Raw genomic sequence first — 13,032 nt, 5'->3', positions numbered from 1 at the left:
AACATTACATGGGCTTGCTCCTACCAATCTTTCCGATTTGGTCCTGCTGTACATACACACAAGACGCAGGCCTCCTAATTGTCCCTAGAATTTCTAAGCAAACAGCTGGAGGCAGGGCTTTCTCCTATAGAGCTCCATTTTTATGGAATGGTCTGCCTACCCATGTGAGAGACGCAGACTCGGTCTCAACCTTTAAGTCTTTAGTGAAGACTCATCTCTTCAGTGGGTCATATGATTGAGTGTAGTCTGGCCCAGGAGTGTGAAGGTGAACGGAAAGGCTCTGGAGCAACGAACCACCCTTGCTGTCTCTGCCTGGCCGGTTCCCCTCTTTCCACTGGGATTCTCTGCTTCTTACCCTATTACAGGGGCTGAGTCACTGGCTTACTGGTGCTCTTCCATGCCATCCCTAGGAGGGGTGCATCACTTGAGTGGGTTGAGTCACTGACGTGATCTTCCTGTCTGGGTTGGCGCCCCCCCCCTTGGGTTGTGCCGTGGCGGAGATCTTTGTGGGCTATACTCGGCCTTGTCTCAGGATGGTAAGTTGGTGGTTGAAGATATCCCTCTAGTGGTGTGGGGGCTGTGCTTTGGCAAAGTGGGTGGGGTTATATCCTTCCTGTTTGGCCCTGTCCGGGGGTATTATCGGATGGGGCCACAGTGTTTCCTGACCCCTCCTGTCTCAGCCTCCAGTATTTATGCTGCAGTAGTTTATGTGTCGGGGGGCTAGGGTCAGTTTGTTATATCTGGAGTACTTCTCCTGTCTTATCCGGTGTCCTGTGTGAATTTAAGTATGCTCTCTCTAATTCTCTCTTTCTTTCTCTCTCTCAGAGGACCTGAGCCCTAGGACATTGCCTCTGCACTACCTGGCATGATGACTCCTTGCTGTCCCCAGGCCACCTGGCCGTGCTGTTGCTCCAGTTCACCGGACGCGCTACCTGTCCCAGACCTGCTGTTTTTAACTCTCTAGAGACAGCAGGAGTGGTAGAGATACTCTCAATGATCGGCTATGAAAAGCCAACTGACATTTACTCCTGAGGTGCTGACTTGCTGCACCCTCGACAACTACTGTGATTATTATTATTTCATTATTATCATTTATGAACATTGTTCTGGCCATGTTCTGTTATAATCTCCACCCGGCACAGCCAGAATAGGACTGGCCACCCCTCATAGCCTGGTTCCTCTCCACCCGGCACAGCCAGAATAGGACTGGCCACCCCTCATAGCCTGGTTCCTCTCTAGGTTTCTTCCTAGGTTTTGGCCTTTCTAGGGAGTTTTTCCTAGCTACCGTGCTTCAACACCTGCATTGCTTGCTGCTTGGGGTTTTAGGCTGGGTTTCTGTACAGCACTTTGAGATATCAGCTGATGTACGAAGGGCTATATAAATACATTTGATTTGGTATGGATTCAACAGTCACCTAGTCCTGTACACTGACTGACATCAGTCGACGATAGGACTTAGACAAGTTGTAAATGCAACAAGTTTTGATATTGTATCATACAATACCATTCACAGCTTTCCCCCAAAGATGTACGGTTTGTTTACATATATTTTAGAGGCTATTTCTACAGAAAATGTGTATAAAACCCGCATAAACTGTATTTATAATGATATGGCAATATTGTAGGTTGACAGTAATTCTAATAACATCATACTTCTAATATAGTACATCATACTTCTAATATAGTACATCATACTTCTAATATAGAACATCATACTTCTAATATAGAACATCATACTTCTAATATAGAACATCATACTTCTAATATAGAACATCATACTTCTAATATAGAACATCATACTTCTAATATAGAACATCATACTTCTAATATAGAACATCATACTTCTAATATAGAACATCATACTTCTAATATAGTACATCATACATCTAATATACAGTGGGGCAAAAAAGTATTTAGTCAGCCACCAATTGTGCAAGTTCTCCCACTTAAAAAGATGAGAGGCCTCTTCATAGGTGCACTTCAACTATGACAGACAAAATGAGGGAAAAAAATCCAGAAAATGACATTGTAGGATTTTTTATGAATTTATTTGCAAATTATGGTGGAAAATAAGTATAGTGTCTGTCTGTGACTACAGCCTGTCTGTCTGTCTGTCTGTCTGTCTGTGACTACAGCCTGCCTGTCTGTCTGTGACTACAGCCTGCCTGTCTGTCTGTCTGTGACTACAGCCTGCCTGTCTGTCTGTGACTACAACCTGCTTGTCTGTCTGTGACTATAGCCTGCCTGTCTGTCTGTGACTACAGCCTGTCTGTCTGTGTGTCTGTGACTACAGCCTGCCTGTCTGTGTGTCTGTGACTACAGCCTGCCTGTCTGTGTGTCTGTGACTACAGCCTGCCTGTCTGTCTGTGACTACAGCCTGCCTGTCTGTCTGTGACTACAGCCTGCCTGTCTGTCTGTGACTACAGCCTGCCTGTCTGTCTGTGACTACAGCCTGCCTGTCTGTCTGTGACTACAGCCTGCCTGTCTGTCTGTGACTACAGCCTGCCTGTCTGTCTGTGACTATAGCCTGCCTGTCTGTCTGTGACTACAGCCTGCCTGTCTGTCTGTCTGTGACAACAGCCTGCCTGTCTCTCTGTGACTACAACCTGCTTGTCTGTCTGTGACTATAGCCTGCCTGTCTGTCTGTGACTATAGCCTGCCTGTCTGTCTGTCTCTCTGTCTGTGACTACAGCCTGTCTGTCTGTCTGTGACTATAGCCTGTCTGTCTGTGACTACAGCCTGTCTGTCTGTCTGTGACTATAGCCTGTCTGTCTGTCTGTCTGTGACTATAGCCTATACTGCTGCGTATTTAATGTGAAGAGCGTCTGTCTAAAGCCTCTTGGAAGAGGAGGATCACTGGTGGCGTCAAGGCGTCGCTAAGGAGAGGGATGACAACATCTCTCTTAAAAAGACATCAGGCTGTGCAGTTATGTCCCGTTACCGTGGCAACACGTTGCCAGAGAACCGCCCACGTCGCCGATACAAGAACAGAGCTAGGAGAACCGTTTCTGGATGGTTCTCAAGGTAACCCAGGATACACATAACACAGTTTCACTCTCTTGAACTACCTGTTATGTTTCTCTAAAACACCCACTAACAGATAGCAGCAGCAGCCCCCCCCCCCCTCTCTCCTGCGTAACCCCTTGTCTACAGGTCTGAGCTAACAGATCTACGGGGTTAATCCACATAGTGTACTGTAGCAGAGCAGGGAGGGAGGAGAGCGGGGAGGGGTGGGGGGAGATGGAGGGGAGGAAAGCAAGAGAGCATTGAGGAGAGTGAGGAGGGGAAAGAGGAGAGTGGGGAGGGGAAAGAGGAGAGTGGGGAGGGGAAAGAGGAGAGTGGGGAGGGGAAAGAGGAGAGTGGGGAGGGGAAAGAGGAGAGTGAGGAGGGGAAAGAGGAGGAGGGGAAAGACAGAGGAGAGCAGGAAGGGGAGGGAGGAGGGGAAAGAGGAGAGTGAGGAGGGGAAAGAGGAGGAGGGAAAAGACAGAGGAGAGCAGGAAGGGGAGGGAGGAGGGGAAAGAGGAGAGTGAGGAGGGGAAAGAGGAGAGTGAGGAGGGGAAAGAGGAGGAGGGGAAAGACAGAGGAGAGCAGGAAGGGGAGGGAGGAGAGGAGGGTTGGGAGGGGGGGTCATTTAGCAGATGTTCTTATCCAGAGAGACTTACAGTCGTGAGTGCATACGTTTTCGTACTGGTCCCCGGTGGGAATCGAACCCACAACCCTGGTGTTGCAAGCACCATGCTCTACCAACACACACACACTATTGTGTGGGAGAGATGGTAACTATAACCATATAGGTGAGACCAGAGACAGAGCGGGGCCTAGGGAATGTGTATGCACACACACTCCGAGACACCAACAAAAACATGTCAACACACTCCCACAGGCTTTTACACATGTCACCGATGATGACATGAATGCACAAACACAGGCTGACATATACAATTGCAGTCTGTGAACACACACACACACACACACACACACTTTTGTGGAGACAAAGAGACAGAGGGTTAGTCCTGGAACCAATCATTAACACCCCCTCTTCAATTTGTGAAACGTTAAATTACTTGTGACTGTGTCCAATTTCATCCAAAGCTCTCGAGACCTCTCTCACTGTCTCCTCTCTCTCTGTCTCCCCCTTTCTCCTCTCTCCATCCCTCTCTCCATCAACCTTTCCATCATATCCCTCCCCTTTTAACCGAGGCGTTCACCCACCACTGGAAATTCCCCCAGAAGTAGCACAATGGTGTTGATCATCCCTGGGGTCGCTCCTCTTTTCAGCCCGCTGCGGCTAGCGACCGACATTTGTGGCTGCTTCGCGCAATGTATTGTTCTCGCTACCTTCTTGCCCTTTGTGCTGTTGTCTGTGCCCAATAACGTACCATGTTGTTGTCGTGTGTTGCTGCCATGTTGTTGTCATGTGTTGCTACCATGTTGTTGTCATGTGTTGCTACCATGTTGTTGTCATGTGTTGCTACCATGTTGTTGTCATGTGTTGCTACCATGTTGCTGCCATGTTGTTGTCATGTGTTGCTGCCATGTTGTTGTCATGTGTTGCTGCCATGTTGTTGTCATGTGTTGCTACCATGTTGTTGCCATGTGTTGCTACCATGTTGTGTTGCTGCTACCATGTTGTTGTCATGTGTTGCTACCATGTTGTGCTGCTGCTACCATGTTGTTGTCATGTGTTGCTACCATGTTGTGCTGCAGCTACCATGTTGTTGTCATGTGTTGCTACCATGTTGTGCTGCTGCTACCATGTTGTTGTCATGTGTTGCTACCATGTTGTTCTGCTGCTACCATGTTGTGCTGCTGCTACCATGTTGTTGCCATGTGTTGCTACCATGTTGTTGCCGTGTGTTGCTACCATGTTGTGTTGCTGCTACCATGTTGTTGTCATGTGTTGCTGCTGCTACCATGTTGTTGTCATGTGTTGCTGCCATGTTGTTGTCGTGTGTTGCTACCATGTTGTTGTCGTGTGTTGCTACCATGTTGTTGTCGTGTGATGCTACCATGTTGTTGTCGTGTGTTGCTACCATGTTGTCGTGTGTTGCTACCATGTTGTTGTCGTGTGTTGCTACCATGTTGTTGTCGTGTGTTGCTGCCATGTTGTTGTCATGTGTTGCTACCATGTTGTTGTCATGTGTTGCTACCATGTTGTTGTCATGTGTTGCTACCATGTTGTTGTCATGTGTTGCTACCATGTTGCTGCCATGTTGTTGTCATGTGTTGCTGCCATGTTGTTGTCATGTGTTGCTGCCATGTTGTTGTCATGTGTTGCTACCATGTTGTTGCCATGTGTTGCTACCATGTTGTGTTGCTGCTACCATGTTGTTGTCATGTGTTGCTACCATGTTGTGCTGCTGCTACCATGTTGTTGTCATGTGTTGCTACCATGTTGTGCTGCAGCTACCATGTTGTTGTCATGTGTTGCTACCATGTTGTGCTGCTGCTACCATGTTGTTGTCATGTGTTGCTACCATGTTGTTCTGCTGCTACCATGTTGTGCTGCTGCTACCATGTTGTTGCCATGTGTTGCTACCATGTTGTTGCCGTGTGTTGCTACCATGTTGTGTTGCTGCTACCATGTTGTTGTCATGTGTTGCTGCTGCTACCATGTTGTTGTCATGTGTTGCTGCCATGTTGTTGTCGTGTGTTGCTACCATGTTGTTGTCGTGTGTTGCTACCATGTTGTTGTCGTGTGATGCTACCATGTTGTTGTCGTGTGTTGCTACCATGTTGTTGTCGTGTGTTGCTGCCATGTTGTTGTCGTGTGTTGCTGCCATGTTGTTGTCGTAAGTTCCTACCATGTTGTTGCCGTGTGTTGCTGCCATGTTGTTGTCGTGTGTTCCTACCATGATGTTGTCGTGTGTTCCTACCATGTTGTTGCCGTGTGTTGCTACCATGTTGTTGCCGTGTGTTGCTACCATGTTGTTGCCGTGTGTTGCTACCATGTTGTTGCCGTGTGTTGCTACCATGTTGTTGCCGTGTGTTGCTACCATGTTGTTGCCGTGTGTTGCTACCATGTTGTTGCCGTGTGTTGCTACCATGTTGTTGTCGCGTGTTCCTACCATGTTGTATTCGTGTGTTCCTACCATGTTGTATTCGTGTGTTGCTGCCATGTTGTTGTCGTGTGTTCCTCTCATGTTGTTGTTGTGTGTTGCTGCCATGTTGTTGCCGTGTGTTGCTACCATGTTGTTGTCGTGTTTGCTGCCATGTTGTTGTCGCGTGTTGCTACCATGTTGTTGTCGCGTGTTTCTACCATGTTGTTGTCGTGTGTTGCTACCATGCTGTGTTGTCGCGTGTTGCTACCATGTTGTTGTCGCGTGTTGCTACCATGTTGTTGTCGCGTGTTGCTACCATGTTGTTGTCGCGTGTTGCTACCATGTTGTTGTCGCGTGTTGCTACCATGTTGTTGTCATGTGTTGCTGCCATGTTGTTGTTGTGTGTTGCCTCCATGTTGTTGTCATGTGTTGCTACCATGTTGTTGTCGCGTGTTGCTGCCATGTTGTTGTCGTGTGTTGCTGCCATGTTGTTGTCGCTTGTTGCTGCCATGTTGTTGTCGTGTGTTGCTGCCATGTTGTTGTCGCGTGTTGCTACCATGTTGTTGTCGTGTGTTGCTGCCATGTTGTTGTCGTGTGTTGCTACCATGTTGTTGTCGTGTGTTGCTGCCTTGCTGTGTTGTCGTGTGTTGCTACCATGTTGTTGTCGTGTGTTGCTGCCTTGCTGTGTTGTCGTGTGTTGCTACCATGTTGTTGTCGTGTGTTGCTGCCTTGCTGTGTTGTCGTGTGTTGCTACCATGTTGTTGTCGTGTGTTGCTGCCTTGCTGTGTTGTCGTGTGTTGCTGCCTTGCTGTGTTGTCGTGTGTTGCTGTCATGCTGTGTCTCTGTTGTCGTGATGTGTGTTTTGTCCTGTATGTTTGTTTATTTTTAATCCCAGGCCCCCGTCCCCACAGGAGGCCGTCATTGTAAAAAAATAAGTATTTGTTCTTAAACTGACTTGCCTAGTGCAAATAAAAGGTTAAAATAAAACATTTAATATCAATAAAAAAATACACTGGAGGGGCTGTGGTCCAAACTAGGGCACCAAACTAGGGCACCAAACTAGGGCACCAGAATAAAGAGGCTGGTGCTTGGGATGCTGCAGCCGAGGTTAATGAAGGGTAGTTCATCTGCACCATTAGTCAAAATGACAGAGTGCCTCATGCAAAAGGTGAAGGTTTATACTGTAGAGCTCTGCGTGTGCGTGTGCGTGTGTGTGTGTGGTAGATGTTTAGGAAGAAGAATTGGCCCCAGATGAATTGAATATACAGAGAATGAGAACGTTCTAACAGCCAGGTGGTCTGCTATATATCTGCCTCCCTCCAAACATCCCTCCCCAAAACTACCCCCCCCCCACCCATCTCCCTCCAAACATCCCTCCCCAAAACTACCCCCCACCCATCTCCCTCCAAACATCTCTCCCCCAAACTAGCCCCCCAACCCATCTCCCTCGACTAGGGTAGCCTAGTGGTTAGAGCGTTGGACTAGTAACCGGAAGGTTGCAAGTTCAAACCCCCGAGCTGACAAGGTACAAATCTGTCGTTCTGCCCCTGGGCCGTCATTGAAAATAAGAATTTGATCTTAACTGACTTGCCAAGTTAAATAAAGGTAAAATAAAAAATCCCTCCCCAAAACTAACCCCCCAACCATCTCCCTCCAAACATCCCTCCCCCAAACTACCCTCCCCACCCATCTCCCTCCAAACATCCCTCCCCCAAGCATCTCCCTCCAAACATTACAGTGCCTTGCGAAAGTATTCGGCCCTCTTGAACTTTGCGACCTTTTGCCACATTTCAGGCTTCAAACATAAAGACAGAAAACTGTATTTTTTTGTGAAGAATCAACAACAAGTGGGACACAATCATGAAGTGGAACAACATATTTTCTTTTTGAACAAATCAAAAACTGAAAGATTGGGCGTGCAAAATTATTCAGCCCCTTTATTTTCAGTGCAGCAAACTCTCTCCAGAAGTTCAGTGAGGATCTCTGAATGATCCAATGTTGACCTAAATGACTAATGATGATAAATACAATCCACCTGTGTGTAATCATGTCTCCGTATAAATTCACCTGCACTGTGATAGTCTCAGAGGTCCGTTAAAAGCGCAGAGAGCATCATGAAGAACAAGGAACACACCAGGCAGGTCCGAGATACTGTTGTGAAGAAGTTTAAAGCCGGATTTGGATACAAAAAGATTTCCCAAGCTTTAAACATCCCAAGGAGCACTGTGCAAGCGATAATATTGAAATGGAAGGAGTATCAGACCACTGCAAATCTACCAAGACCTGACCGTCCCTCTAAACTTTCAGCTCATACAAAGAGAAGACTGATCCGAGATGCAGCCAAGAGGCCCATGATCACTCTGGATGAACTGCAGAGATCTACAGCTGAGGTGGGAGACTCTGTCCATAGGACAACAATCAGTCGTATATTGCACAAATCTGGCCTTTATGGAAGTGGCAAGAAGAAAGCCATTTCTTAAAGATATCCATAAAAAGTGTAGTTTAAAGTTTGCCACAAGCCACCTGGGACACACCAAACATGTGGAAGAAGGTGCTCTGGTCAAATGAAACCAAAATTGAACTTTTTGGCAACAATGCAAAACGTTATGTTTGGCGTAAAAGCAACACAGCTCATCACCCTGAACACATTATCCCCACTGTCAAACATGGTGGTGGCAGCATCATGGTTTGGGCCTGCTTTTCTTCAGCAGGGACAGGGAAGATGGTTAAAATTGATGGGAAGATGGATGGAGCCAAATACAGGACCATTCTGGAAGAAAACCTGATGGAGTCTGCAAAAGACCTGAGACTGGGACGGAGATTTGTCTTCCAACAAGACAATGATCCAAAACATAAAGCAAAATCTACAATGGAATGGTTCAAAAATAAACATATCCAGGTGTTAGAATGGCCAAGTCAAAGTCCAGACCTGAATCCAATCGAGAATCTGTGGAAAGAACTGAAAACTGCTGTTCACAAATGCTCTCCATCAAAACCTCACTGAGCTCGAGCTGTTTTGCAAGGAGGAATGGGAAAAAATGTCAGTCTCTCGATGTGCAAAACTGATAGAGACATACCCCAAGCGACTTACAGCTGTAATCGCAGCAAAAGGTGGCGCTACAAAGTATTAACTTAAGGGGGCTGTATAATTTTGCACGCCCAATTTTTCAGTTTTTGATTTGTTAAAAAAATTTGAAATATCCAATAAATGTCGTTCCACTTCATGATTGTGTCCCACTTGTTTTTGATTCTTCACAAAAAAAATACAGTTTTATATCTTTATGTTTGAAGCCTGAAATGTGGCAAAAGGTCGCAAAGTTCAAGGGGGCCGAATACTTTCGCAAGGCACTGTAGCTAACGTATCATTCCTCTCTGTTGGATAGACTTAGCCAGCTAGCTAACATATCATCCCTCTCTGTTGGATAGCCTTCGCCAGCTAGCTAACATATCATCCCTCTCTGTTGGATAGCCTTAGCCAGCTAGCTAACATATCATCCCTCTCTGTTGGATAGCCTTAGCCAGCTAGCTAACATATCATCCCTCTCTGTTGGTTAGCCTTAGCCAGCTAGCTAACATATATCATCCCTCTCTGTTTGAGCCGGGTGCTTGAGTAGGCTAAACCAGCTAGCTTAGTGAACAACAAATACAACGAAATATAGCTAGCTAGCTCTCTCACTTCTCATTCATTTTTAAAGAAATTGATTTGTTCAAAACTGTTCAACTATTGTCTTTGAGTCAACTACTCACCACACTGTATGCACGAGTACGAGACTCATTCTCTGATCCTATGATTGGGTGGACAACATGTCAGTTCACGCTGCAAGAGCTCCGACAGGCTGAAGGACATCCATTGGAAGTTGTCATAATTACTGTGTAAGTCTATGGAAGGGGGTGAGAACCTAGTTGAGGCTACTAGGTTCTGTATTGAAGAGGAAGACGGAAGCTAGCTGTCCTCTGGCTACACCATGGTGCTACCCTACAGAGTGCTGTTGAGGCTACTGTAGAACTTCATTGCAAAACAGTGTGTTTTTAATCAATTATTTGGTGGCGTGAATATATTTAGTATAGTTTTATCTAAAAATAATAATTTGTATTTTTATGACTGAGGAGGATGTTCCTCTCCTTCCTCCTGAGGAGCCTCCACTGATGTACAAATATTTATATTTTAAAAGACAGTATAGAACCTGGAACTGAAGCCAAACAGGGTGGAGGTGAGGATTAGAGATCACATGCGAACCTGTCGACGGAGAGATGCTAATCAGATGAACGTTTACACGAAGCCGCGTTAAGATCACACAACAAATAAAGCTGATCTCTTTTCAACACACACAGGTCAAAGGTCTTCTGGGGCCTACAGTACTGGAATGTATCAGTTTAAATCCTGAACCAGAGAAACAAAAAATAACTGCGAAAGATTGAATATGTGTCACAGGATCAGAGATATGACATCTAGGAGGCTTGAGAGAGGGCTCCTCGTAGAAATAGTATTAATACAACATTCTGCTCCAGAAACAGATGGCCATGTGCTCGTCCAGCACCAATGATGGCTGGCTAGGTGAGTGAGTGTAGCGATGTAGAACGTATTACTTACAATAGAAGTGCAGATACAGGTCCGTCTGATAGACGTGGAGGATGGATTCATTTGGATATGATCACTGAATTCAAACAGATGCTGGGAATTCATTCGTTTGAATACATTAATTAATTCACCGGTAATTTAAATGAGAGTCAGAGATTGGACAGGTCATTTAAATGAGAGTCAGAGATTGGACAGGTCATTTAAATGAGAGTCAGAGATTGGACAGGTAATTTAACTAGAGGACGTTGATTGGACAGGTAATCTAATTAAAGAGAAAGACAGTCCTTAGATCTGTTTTCTGCTTCAGAGGATACTGTGTTTTGGGGTGACGTGTGTCCCTGTCCATATTTTCCCAACTCACCCTCCTGGTGTTGTCAAGGACCTTGGGGTCTGGCCGGCCGTAGTTGGGAGGGTTGGCGTGGGGGTCGTACCCCAGACGGGACAACATGGGGGCGATGACGGGCATGTCTCTCAGTACGTCCGCAGGGATCTTGCCCACCCACTTGGATAAGGCCTCCACGTTGACCGGCTTGATCACCTGGTCTGTAGACCTCTCCACCCTGCAGAGAGAGAGAGAGAGACAGAAAACACCACAGTTAGCATTCCTCTCCCCAGGAGACCATTGACTAGCTAGCATCATTCAAGGCATCCTTGCTTGACATACTGGTACTCGCTTATAATTGGATTAGTGAGAGTAATGAGATGGAAACCCACTTCCCTGATGACCTCTAGCAATATAGGAAGACAGGCTGCTTTTGAAATTGATCAGATGAACACACACCAGCATCCTCTATGGCACTGCTAGTTGAACAGCACCATGGTCAGACACGTGGATGGCATGATGTTAGCATTGTTAAGGAAGGGTTCAACATTATTCCTTGATAGCAACAGTATCTCTATCAACATGTTAAATGTGCAACCAGAGGGAAAACAATTCTAGAGCACTTGTACTCCACACACAGAGATGCGTACGGAGCTCTCCCTCGCCCTCCATTTGGTAAATCCGACCACAACTCTATCCTCCTGATTAAGGAATGGTTCAACATTATTCCTTGATAGTGTGGTTTTAGCAGTGGACCAGTGACCAGCCCTTGTTACTGCAGGCAGCTAACTGCAAACTAATTGACTCTAACTGGGTCATGGTACACAATTAAAGATGGCCCCTAAGCTACAGCCTCTCTCCAGCTCCAGGCTTCACAGTTAATGGGTTGAATGAATGGCCCCTCCATAGAGATATGGGTTTGTCTCTCACTGTATCAGATCACGCCCCTGTCCCCATGTATGTCTGTCTCCATGTATCCCATGTGTCCCTTTATATGAGCACGGAGACAAGACATTAGGACATTAGGTCAGCATTACAGAGCTTCGCTGAGTGGTACTGGGCCTTTCCCCAATGACTGACAGATTCGGAGGAGCGATATTAAAAATGAATCAACCATTACCTCAATCTACTCTGGGTTAAATTATTAATCATTTCTGAAATATTTAATAAGCGGGGGAGGGGGGCAAACTGCACGTCTGGATCCCAGTCTTTGTTTTCAGGAAAGTAAGAAAGTTGACCATTTGTGGATGACATGAAGTGCCAAGATGTTTGACCGTTTATGGATGAAGTGCCAAGATGTTTGACCGTTTATGGATGAAGTGCCAAGATGTTTGACCGTTTATAGATGAAGTGCCAAGATGTTTGACCGTTTATAGATGAAGTGCCAAGATGTTTGACCGTTTATGGATGAAGTGCCAAGATGTTTGACCGTTTATGGATGAAGTGCCAAGATGTTTGACCGTTTATGGATGAAGTGCCAAGATGTTTGACCGTTTATGGATGAAGTGCCAAGATGTTTGACCGTTTATGGATGAAGTGCCAAGATGTTTGACCGTTTATAGATGAAGTGCCAAGATGTTTGACTGTTTATGGATGAAGCGCCAAGATGTTTGACCGTTTATGGATGAAGTGCCAAGATGTTTGACCGTTTATGGATGAAGTGCCAAGATGTTTGACCGTTTATGGATGAAGTGCCAAGATGTTTGACCGTTTATAGATGAAGTGTTAAGATGTTTGACCGTTTATGGATGACGTGCCAAGATGTTTGACCGTTTATAGACGACGTGAAGAGATGAAGTGCCAAGATGTTTGACCGTTTATGGATGAAGTGTTAAGATGTTTGACCGTTTATAGACGACGTGAAGAGATGAAGTGCCAAGATGTTTGACCGTTTATGGATGAAGTGCCAAGATGTTTGACCGTTTATGGATGAAGTGCCAAGATGTTTGACCGTTTATGGATGAAGTGCCAAGATGTTTGACCGTTTATAGATGAAGTGTTAAGATGTTTGACCGTTTATGGATGACGTGCCAAGATGTTTGACCGTTTATAGACGACGTGAAGAGATGAAGTGCCAAGATGTTTGACCG

The 13,032-nt window shown here is 45.9% G+C and overlaps 1 protein-coding gene across 7 annotated transcripts in view; it reads right to left on the bottom strand.

The window, feature by feature from the left end:
* Positions 1 to 13,032, bottom strand: part of LOC139383135 (protein-tyrosine sulfotransferase 1-like) — a 70,672-nt gene that overhangs the window by 15,214 nt on the left and 42,426 nt on the right. For all 7 annotated transcript variants that reach the window (XR_011628700.1, XR_011628701.1, XM_071127490.1 and 4 more), the window contains exon 3: positions 10,982 to 11,180. Coding sequence is in view for 5 of the 7 variants with exons in the window: in XM_071127490.1 (XP_070983591.1) it covers positions 10,982 to 11,180 (199 nt within the window). In the remaining 2 variants the exon portion in view is untranslated. The remainder of the gene's footprint in view (positions 1 to 10,981; positions 11,181 to 13,032) is intronic.

This window comes from Oncorhynchus clarkii, chromosome 24 (genome assembly GCF_045791955.1).
Source record: "Oncorhynchus clarkii lewisi isolate Uvic-CL-2024 chromosome 24, UVic_Ocla_1.0, whole genome shotgun sequence".
NCBI classification, from domain to species: Eukaryota; Metazoa; Chordata; class Actinopteri; order Salmoniformes; family Salmonidae; genus Oncorhynchus; species Oncorhynchus clarkii.
Note: the sequence above shows the minus strand (reverse complement) of the source record. Positions and strands in the feature narration are given on the sequence as shown.